Below are 10,749 nucleotides of genomic sequence, written 5' to 3'. Positions count from 1 at the left end.
ACTTAACTATTTGCTTGAGAATTGGCCCACAAGATGTAGTTAATGTAATTCAATTTTACATTTGGCATAGAATGGACAAAACACAAATAATTATTGAAATGTTGCCTTCATTCTGCGCAGCGTGTCCTGAATTTTTCGAGAATGTTTTTCTGCTGGTATCTGATGGAAGTTGGCACAGTTGTCAGCTGCCAAGGCAGAAATGTCTGCATCTTTAAAACGAGTTATTCTTTGTCTGAGGTAAGACTGCAGCTTGAAATCTGGTGCAAATGTATAGGGATTCTCTTGAAATGCATGAACTTGGCTCACAACTTTTGCAATATTTCTTGAAAGAAAATACGGGGAAAAAAGATTACTTTGCTTTTAGTGCTGATAATAAAACTTTAAATTCAAAGGCCCGGAATGTTCAGTTTTACATCCGTCCCTTTAGTTATATATCAAAGTGGCTGCAATGATTTAAACTGCTAATGTGAAATGTTGTGTTTCCTCTCATTACTTCAATAGACCATATTCTATTCTAAAAATTCAGGTGACAAATATAATTAAAATACTCACCTAAGTTTAGTCCACTTGTGAGCCCCATTTGTCATTGTGAACCCTCCTGTCTCTAGTTGTTGGACATGCATAGCCAAAACATGTGCTGATGGAATTGTTGGATGTGTTTTGAATCTTTCTCCTTCCATCAAACACAAGCTGTCACTTTTTAAGAATACCTGTTTTAGAATAGTACACAGACAAAACTCAGGTTTAATGTCAAGGCAGGCTCTTACTACTACATATTTATTTGTAATTAATTTTAACTTTTGTCATTGCAGTTGAAGACAACATGTTAGATTAACCTGGTAGTAGACATTTTAAAGTATGGAACTAAAGAAAGTAACTGTAATCAAAAGATATTCCAAAAGAGAATTCTTGATCTTTCTACTGCATGGAGAAAATAATATCTTAGTATTTCATTCTGGTATTCAAAATCAGATAGTTGGGGACTACAAAGGGGAATGCCTGTGATAAGAACAAACATTTAAGATTGCTCAAAACAAATTAGAGCCACAAAATGCCTAAATTGCTTAGACTTTGTTTTAAGTCATCTAGAATATGTTTTTGAGAAAAATATTGAATTGAAAATTTGTACTATACCTCAACAGCCTTGAGTTCTTCCATTATTTCAGCTACCTTTGCAGGTAAAATTTTCCATGCCTTCCAATAAAACAAAAAATAGTTTGTTTTTTCATATTACTTTTCATATCAGAACAAAATATGTTTACAAAATAGTAACAAATAAGAGTCCCAAAACATATCACTTACTGGTAACTGTCGAATAATAAGATTTTCCAAGCCTGCTAAGATTTGCATCGCAGTAGCAAAATTTCTTTGTTCGTAGCAGGATTTTGCTATAAGAAGAAATTTTGATAACAAGCTCACCTGCAGCTGGAAAAAAATATTAAGATACACCTTTTTTTTAGAGCTCTAGTGTGTTTGAAAGCCATCAAATTCAGTCAGTTGCTAGTAAAATGCTTAATCTGTATACTGCTTTATTTTGGAATTAGAAAGTAATTCTACTGATTTCATGGGAATAAAAACACCTTGCACCTTAGTGCCTAGTGGAGGTGCTAAAATTCAAGCCCCCTGCTTATTGTTAGTAATTTCTTGATTCTATTGCTCTTGCAAGGCTGGAAAGAGGCACAGCAGAGAGAAAGGAAAGGACTAACATGACATTACTCACTGAAAATCATTCATATATAGTGTCTGCTGAATGGTAAAATACCTATAAGAGTTAGCAAAGCATGCAGACTTTATATGAACAATCACTGCTGTCAGAAAAACAAACTGTGAGCTTCTATATGTACTCTAGCGGATTATTTTATTCTCCCTGGATTTATTAAAAAAGTTTGAACAGTTTCTTTCACATATATGTTTTTGAGAAATGCTATAAATTGGGAAGTCCAATAAAAACCCAGCAGATAATCCAATGGAAAATGTCATAACAGAATTGAGAGGTTCAGTCTCTGATCCTTTGGAAATAGAGAAACAATTGCAGATAGGTGCAGGCCTAGGTTTTTCTACACTGATTAGAACAGAATCATCTGGTAGCAGTCTAGCAGCCATAGAAACACATATTTACTAAGATATTACTCAAGTGGTCAGTTAAGAAGTCAAAGAATCAATCATTAAGTTTAAGGGGTGACTTTGTGGTAAACTATCAAGATGGTATGTAAGCGATGTGGCCAATTCCGAAATTTCATTTAATCACAACAGTCAACAGCTGCTTGGTTTTGACCAAAATAGTAACTAGACAGACAGAAATCTAATTACTCCTAGAATGTGCTACTGCATAAATCTACAAAGCAATTTGAAATAAGAAAATTAAATGACAAGGATGAAAAGAGAGATTCATCCTCACTCAATTTATCAAAATTGTTGACCGCAGTAATATATCCCTCTGTCACTATTTTTTTGTCACTGAGGTGTCCTTGTTAAAGTCTGTCTTCCCTTCTCCTTAGGAAATTAATTTCTTATATTCTATTAAGTTTTCAAACCTGCTCCTACAAAACATCAAGCAGACCCTCCTAGCAACAATAAACCAAACTGCTGACAGTCCACTGACAGGTACAGAAAAGAGGCGACAGTTTCATAATTAATCATATAAGAAAACCATGACCAACCTTAGAAGTGTGACATGTTACAATTTCAGCTGCAACCCAGGTACTGATGCTGTCTGCATTTCTTAATAACTGCAGAAGGTACTGGTCTTGCACGCACTTTGACAGAAACAAATTGCAGACTTTAACTGCCTCAGTTGAAACAGCTCTGTGGCAAAGATGGGGAAAAAGGCAAAAATATGTAATGCAGATTTGCCAGGAAAAATGTCAGTTTCTAATCACTTAACATAACCTGTGAGTTTTATTTTTAAGCAGGTGGTGAGATGTGTTACTTTTATAAAATTACAAGACAAGCATATGTAATTACATGATAAGCATGTGCTGCATATACTTCTGTATAAAAGGACAGCTTTGCACTTGCACATTAGTCACTGAAAAGACAATTTGTTCAAGTGGAAAAACGAACAAATAAGCAAAACAAAACAAAAAACAGCTAATACACAAAATTAATAACCATAAAACAAATGCAATAAAAATTGAAACCACATAAGAAACTGAGCCTGAAAGGGCATAGGCTACATCCATGCTACTCAATAACAGGTCAGTGACTGTTCTCTGCTCCTGCAACCCACGGGCACCACACAGGTTTTTTTTCCCCATGCCTCTGCCCCAGATGAGTGTAAACCAGCTCAATTTGCCTCTGTCATTCAACAACCCATATGAGAACATCTGATTTACAAGAACTTTCCCTATCCTTAGACAGAGAAGTCTATTTGGTATAATTAACAAGTACTAATTAGAAGCTAGCAGAATCCATTGGCTTTTTATTACAATTACATTACAGCTAAGAGGCTCTGTGGCTGGATGAAAATAACAATTACAGTTGAAAAAGTAACTTACATTTTTTATTAATTCTAAAAATGACAAGAAAATTCTTATATATGTGAACATCAGTAATTGTAACAGTACAAAATGAATGGTTATGGAGATTATATATGCAAGTAGTCAAGTAGCCGCTTCAGAAATCATTACTATTTTCTCCCCACAAAATAAATCCTCCACAATCCCACAATACAAATCCTCTCCATTATTTCAGCCTGATCTACTTTAGATTTCAAAGAAATCACAAATTTGAGCTACTCCATCTATGTACACATATACATATTATATTATAAAATCTCCCAAAGTTCAAAAACGTATGTGAATGGAATATCTACTCTGAGGAAAAACAGAAAGCATTTAAAAAAAAAATCTCTCTTCTTGGCTGCATTAAACATGATAGGAACTACTGTGCATCAACAGAATAGAGGGATGGATGAAAGAAGCAATATACTTACTTTTGGACAGCAACACATTTGTCTTTAACACCAAGTGCTCTTGAATTTAGAAAGTGTACTGGATGGCATTTATGAAACACTTCCTAAACAAAAAACAAAACAAAACAAAAAAAAAAAAGAATGAGATATACCTTGTTGTTGAGAGCTAACAATCCTTATAAAACGTTAGAGGATAAAAATGACAGAACTTTCTTCACAAAATTTATCAGAGGGAACATTGTCTATGAATCAAGTTAACCATTCTAGATTTTACTGTAGAGACTTGGAGAAAAGTGGAGTATTATAATTCCAAGTATGATCAGATAGTGGAAGCCTACTCAGCTTGAAGTAGGATTGGAAGCTCGTAAAGAAAGGAGGTTCGGTACAAAATCGGATGTGCGTTATTTGTACTTCCAAGTGAACCCAGTCCTTTGTACCTGTTGCAGCAATGTGAGTTGACAACAAAGCTGTTGCACACTGTATTCTGTTAAGAGATACGGTTCCACTTCATCTGCTTTAGCAAAGGAAACTGGGAATTCCTCTGTGAGACTGTTATAGCATGGCTTTGGCAAAACAGATGAAAGAGTGTAGAGTCGCTCTCTCTGATGATGAGTGATTGGTCCCATACCCTTAGAAAGTTTCCAGTTAAAGTTCTGCAGATCAAAAAAAAAAAAAAAAAAAAGGCCAACATTATGTCTCCTGTTCTCTAGGGCCAACGTTACAATGTTATGATCTCTTGTTTTAACTGTCTGGAACACTATGTCAGGAAAAGATCTTTGGAGGTGTAAAACTCTTTAGCTAGCATTTAATCTTAGTCCAGGGAGGCATATACTGTTTTCCCCATATTGCTAATTTAGGTTAATATAATATGTGTAGTTGGTGAGCCTGAGCAGGAACCTTTTATATCTAAACCAATTTGTATTTTAAATATATATATATATATTTACTATTAAAGCAAGCCCACATAAAAGAATTTAGGTTCTGAAGTTTTCTATTTTACCTCTTGTACTCTTTTTGCTTGCAATCAAATAGTCCTATGAAAGAAATACTACCTATGAGTGAAAATGTATGAAAGCTCATACAAAGGCCACTGCTGTAAGCAGAATTAATGCATACTTTATTGTTCTCTCAGAGCACAGGAAAATTTCACTAACTTGTAATCAACCTCCTTCCTGAGGGTGAAATATTGACCTTATTCTAGATCATATTATTTTCCTGGACATTATCTTGTAGCATTTCTAAGTATGTTCAATTTTCCCTCTTTTCATTAACTCCGTTATCAACTTCTAATCAATGTGATACTAACTTCTAAACACGATATTATGTCCTAATTATATAATGTTTGAACTAACATTGCTATTTTTTTTCCATTCTTCTCCTTTTCTCCTATCTTGCAGTGTCAGTTGTGATAGTGACAAGTAGTGTGCTTTTTCTCACTTCTTCTTGCCCTTATTGGGTGAATCTCTAGTGTACCCCATGAAATTCTGCAACTTTATCAAGACAGTAATTCTAAATTTAATTTGCACAATACCAAAACATTCATGTGCCATTCTAGGTACTCTGTGGAGAGGACATTTTTTGGGCACAGGCTGCCATATGTTCCAAGTTTTCAGGTAACTTTTCACTAGCACACTCTGTAAATGAGTAAAGACAGTTAAAATGCAGATAGGTTTTTGCTATAAGTTTGAAATTCTAGAAAAGAACCTTGCCACTCACTGTTTTCTTATACCTTTACTCTTACAAATGAAGATACCTGTGTAAGAAAAAGTATTAATAACTGACAAGGGGGAGAAAAGGTTTCCCAGTAACTAAGAGTCACAAGTTAGTACCAGGAATTAAGTGTTCAGCTCTCAGGATTTGGTTCAGTTGAGGCTGAGGTTGTACAACTAACTGTTTTAACCACAGAAACTTTCAAAGCAAAAAATAAAAAATAAAATAAATAAAGCACAGCTATGTTGATTTTACTGAACCAGGATCCAGATGCTAAACTGAATATATTTCTCTGTGTGTGCGTGTGTGTGTGTGTGTGTGTGTGTGAGAGAGAGAGAGAGAGAGCGCGCGAGCGAGAGAGAATAATGCATGGAAAACATGTTGAGCACGCCACAGCCTAAAGATATGACGAACCTTCCTGGAAACATCCTCTGAGAGCTTTTTACATAATGAATGTAATGATTTTCTGTCCTCCTCGCCTTCCTCTTCACATTTGTCCATGCCGGAGCAATGATAAGCACTATCATTTTTCCTGGCAGAAGCATCCTGAAGCAATGACAACAAGCGCTCACCATAGCCATTTAATGGAGCAACCTGTAAATGTAGTATAGATTAACAGAATATTGAGCTGAATTTCCCAGAAATTATAAGCAAGATACAAGACTCCAGTCAGTTCAAAAGCAGCTGTACTGAGTATAGCTGTCAGAGCCAGCAGTTTTTTGTACTTTACTTTTATTTGTAATTGAGGCAGATTTTTATATTAGCCATGTCTCATATACCATAACTGACTTCAATTTACCCCCTTTAAAGTTTCCACTAAAATTTTGTCTTACCTTGGAAGAAATAAACTCTTTTAGAGTATACAAAAGATCAGTATTTGTTGCAAAGTCTATGCTGTAGCAGTCTTCAATCCAAGCCTGCAGGATGTAGAAACTGCGGTTACATATTTTGGTAAATGATGTGGAAGGTTCCAGGCTTGCGCTGGTGAGAAGAAAAATGCATTTATTGTACCAAAATTTTACAATTAAAAATAAATGTTGAAAAAAAGAAAAAAGCATATTGCTAAATATAGTATTTGCTCTAATTTCACTCTTACTTGCCAAGACAGTTTTATAAAAATAACCATAAAAAACTTCAGTTCATTAAGCAGTTCTTTTCAGAAAGAGCTCTTTGCCATTGGAGGAAAAGTCAATTGTGCTTTGATAATATTTCTTTTCATAGAAAGTTACAGTACCTGGATAAAGTGCTGCTGATTCTTTCAAGAAGAAACTGTAAAAATTCTTCTTGTGTGCAGAAATAACGAAAAGTGTAGAGAAACTGCTGCACATAACCTTCTAAAAACGCATTTCTGTGAAGCAAAAAAAAACAAAAAACAAAAAAACTTCAAACAAGAACATGATTTCTTCTTACAGTAGAGTATGGCAACAATAAAAATCCTCAAAACATCAAGAACTGTCAGGGATTTCAAATTCACAAGCTCTACAGGAAATTAATTTGATTATTTTTGATTAATTTTAATTTTACTAAAATTAATCTATTAACATTAAAACTGATTTATTTTGTTTTTACACATAATGCTTTGGAGGAAAATGAGAAATATTGAGATCGACAGTAGAAGTACCACTTCTATTTAATTAAAAATTATAAAGAGCTTAGAATTTTATGGAGATCCTCTTTGATATTTCTATTATCTTCAAAATTTACTTTCTAATATTAGTGCTGATGAACGCATTCATTTTTTGGTTGTTTCTGCTTAATAGCAATGCTCAGCTCTACTCCCAATTAATGATATGCAAAATATACATACCTAGAGTATAAATAAGCCATTAAACCAAGTGGAGTCCCAGCCTGCAAATCTCTTATTCCATTTTGATTATTGCAATTGTGTTTCCCTGTATTATGGTAAACAAGCAGTGATGGCTCCTCCGTGGGTGCCGCATCCAGCGCGTCAGCTCTGCTGCTGTGAACGACCGTGGGAAGCACACAGGACTCAACACCCCACTGCTCTGCATACATGACCTGCTCCGAGATGCAAAGCAAGGCAAAAATAAAAAGTACAAAAACAAAGAGGAAAAAAATCCACAGAAAATGCAGTCCATTCTACCTAAAGCCAAAATACAACTGCCTTTTTTTTTTTTTTAATAAAAGCAATACTACACAGTTGTTATTTTCATTTCATTCATTCTTTTAAATTTTACTTGACTTGGCACTTGTCAAAACATTCCACGTTTTACACGCTGACTTGAAGGGCCAACAACCCTGATGCAGGATTGGAATGACAAACAAAACCAAAGCAAAGCAAAGCCTCACTTGCCTGTACATATTTCTTCACCAGCTCAAGAAATTGCACCTTTGATTTCATTTCCTGTAGCTGTCCTCTCAACTTGGGCAACATAGATTTGATTTCAGGACCTTTGGATGCAAAATGCACATAGCATAAAACATTAATGATTTGATATATATGAAAATTTCCTTAAATGATATCATACTCCCCCATTTCATTATTGGCAGGTTGCTGTAATATTACCTTTGTTTCTTCTTTCTTTCTGCAAAAGCTTCTGGTAAAATTTTATGGTTTTCCTATAATTTTTTGTCTCTATCATTAGCAATTGTTCCAGTTCCTATGTAAAGAGGAAAAGGATTCTGATCATAATGGTAAATGGTTTTCCTGCAAAGTTTCAGTAGGAAACGGAAACTAGCTGTGTTATTTAGCATTTCAGACAGATAACATAATAGCTAGGAAAAACAGCCTGAGTTAGTATAAAAAGTTCTGATAAGTATCTGCCCCTTTAAAACACAAAAGGGCATTGCATTTGAGTTTGCTTTCCCAGCAAAAGAGAGAGTAGAAACTGATAAATTTGGGAGTCAAATGACAATTGCTAGACAATTTTTGAATTGCATACAATAATATTCGGATAAAATATGAGGTCTGCTAAATTCCATTATTTTAAAACTAACTGTTTAAAAATTAAGCAAAGCAAACAAGTACTTTGGACTTTTTTCCTCTCCTGTTTTCATAGTTATATGCAGATGAAAGATTCACGAGTGTTTAGAAGTCCAACAAATCCAAAATCTACTGGGACTTTTTGAAGACTCTACCGCAAACAGTCCAAAAATTACATCCAATTGTGCTTTTAGGTATTACAACAATCTTTAGACTAAAAAAAAAATCACAATGAAAATTAGCCTTATATATTTTTACCCACCACATACACACTTAACAACTGAGTTCAAATGAGAGGGGGAAATGCATGCTTTCTGTATGAATCCTGCTTGCAGAATAACTTTCCTTTGAGCAGTGTACAACAGGTAAACAAGCTGCTGAATAAATAAATATGAAAGGATAAAACACAATTTATTTTACCTCTTTAAAAATAAGCTGTTTGTAAAGATGAAAAAATAAAAAAACAGCAGTACAATTCATAGATCAAGGAAAAAAGAAATGACAGTAGAAAAGAAAAAGGCTACCCAGTGATTAGAACCTGAAAATAAAAAAGAACCTGAAAATAAAGCCTGCAGTTACCTGGGGGAAAAAAAAAGAAAAAAAAACAAAACACAAAAATCTAAACTATAGAACTCGCCTATCTTGAGATTCATTAGGAAACAAGGGTATTAGAACCTAATGTGTACTGGGGATTTTCAAAGTAGTGGCTTTTGCATTTGTGTCCTGACTCCCGGTGACCTAGTTATGTGAAATACCATTTTAAATGGAATAAATTCACTGAATGCAGCAGACAAAACTCCCATAAGCATAATAATCAAAAAGCACACGGCTCAGAGCTAAAATATCAAACAGCTGGTTGGTAAATAAGTTAGCTTTTGATGGCATGGACTTAGTATGAATTAATTTGAGTTTGAGCAAAAACCTGTCACTGAGGGGTCTCTTTTTGATAAAAGTTCAAAAGATTAAACAACTTAGTTCAGCAGCAGCAAGAATCACACAGTTTAAACCCTGTAGATTTTTAAAACAGTTATTATATAGTCATCACACGCAGAGAAATTACCTAGATTATACACTGGAAATAGCTAGCTTTCACTTAAGATTCATTTTTTATTTCATCAATTGAAGTGAAAACACAATGATTAATACAATGTAATTACAGAAAATGAATCTGAAAAATCAGCCAATTTTTGGAACCAATGTTTGGAACCTGATGGGTATATCAGAAAGCGTCTGGTCCCCTAGTTTGTGATTAAATCCCACTTCCTCTGAAGTATATTTTGTTCCTCAAGACACTTTTCTTTAGCACATCCCTTCGTCTGGGGAGTGGAGAACTACTTGCTTACTTAGGAAAAGCAAAAACTCCAAGTACAGCACCAGTATTTACATGCCAAAGGGTGGCCTCCCACAGGGAACTAGAATAGTGGGAGAGGGAAGAGAAGAGTGTGAGCAGGAGGTGAAGCACTTGCTCTAGGAACCTCCTGGTCACAGGCTGGTGCAGAGAAGCTGGGTGGAGACTCTGACAAGGGACTTAATAGTGTTGGAGGGAAGAGCTGAATCCCAGCACAGGCAAAGAGGAAAAGGACAAATGCTAAGGGTGAAGGCTCAGTGCTGCAAGAGAAGTGACAGCAGAAGCTGATCAGAGCACAGAAAAAGATGTTAATGTGAGGGCAAGAAGCTTGCTTTGCTGCAAGGGCTGGAAGGGTTTGCGTTGGTAGGACGTGTGCCATAAGCAGGAGCCCAACCTACGGTTACTTACCACAACACACAGAACATATGTTTCTGTGCAAAGTATTTTTTATTTCTCTTTGCATCCAAAACACAGTGTACAAGTGAATTTAGTATTTATCTTTGAAGAAGATAGTGGAATAGAATATGAATTGGATGGGGTAAATGAAGATGATAGTTTATAATGGTATTCGTTTCAATTTTGACCAATGTTAGGCAGGATTTTTATGCAAGATCGGAGGCTTCTATTTCTGCAAATAATTTATTCCTGTTTGCCTATATCCCCATGTGCAGAACAAGTCACACACACAAGTTATGCATTACTGAAGCTGAACCAGATCTGAGTCTAAATCTTGTCCACTGGCTAAGATTTACTAATTATAGTTAGATGACTAGTCTAAATGATGACAGTCATTTATGTATTATACACATACATACATATATGCATATTTATATA

General features: G+C 35.0%; 1 protein-coding gene across 1 annotated transcript in view; it reads right to left on the bottom strand.

Annotated features, from left to right (window-relative positions):
- The window catches only part of KNDC1 (kinase non-catalytic C-lobe domain containing 1), a 52,779-nt gene continuing 42,030 nt past the window's right edge, over positions 1–10,749 (bottom strand). The window contains exons 18-30 of the mRNA XM_088528797.1: positions 8,151–8,244; positions 7,938–8,035; positions 7,431–7,642; positions 6,858–6,971; positions 6,457–6,604; positions 6,038–6,217; positions 4,351–4,566; positions 3,935–4,017; positions 2,661–2,805; positions 1,303–1,425; positions 1,135–1,194; positions 553–710; positions 1–322 (exon numbers count right to left, since the gene is read on the bottom strand). Of these exons, the coding sequence (XP_088384923.1) occupies positions 91–322; positions 553–710; positions 1,135–1,194; positions 1,303–1,425; positions 2,661–2,805; positions 3,935–4,017; positions 4,351–4,566; positions 6,038–6,217; positions 6,457–6,604; positions 6,858–6,971; positions 7,431–7,642; positions 7,938–8,035; positions 8,151–8,244 (1,863 nt within the window). The 3' untranslated portion in view covers positions 1–90. The remainder of the gene's footprint in view (positions 323–552; positions 711–1,134; positions 1,195–1,302; positions 1,426–2,660; positions 2,806–3,934; positions 4,018–4,350; positions 4,567–6,037; positions 6,218–6,456; positions 6,605–6,857; positions 6,972–7,430; positions 7,643–7,937; positions 8,036–8,150; positions 8,245–10,749) is intronic.

Source organism: Tinamus guttatus, unplaced genomic scaffold (genome assembly GCF_059628265.1).
Source record: "Tinamus guttatus ecotype Peru unplaced genomic scaffold, ASM5962826v1 Tinamus_guttatus_pri_ptg000314l, whole genome shotgun sequence".
NCBI classification, from domain to species: Eukaryota; Metazoa; Chordata; class Aves; order Tinamiformes; family Tinamidae; genus Tinamus; species Tinamus guttatus.
The sequence above is the reverse complement of the archived record's forward strand: the minus strand, read 5'-3'. Positions and strand labels throughout refer to the sequence as shown.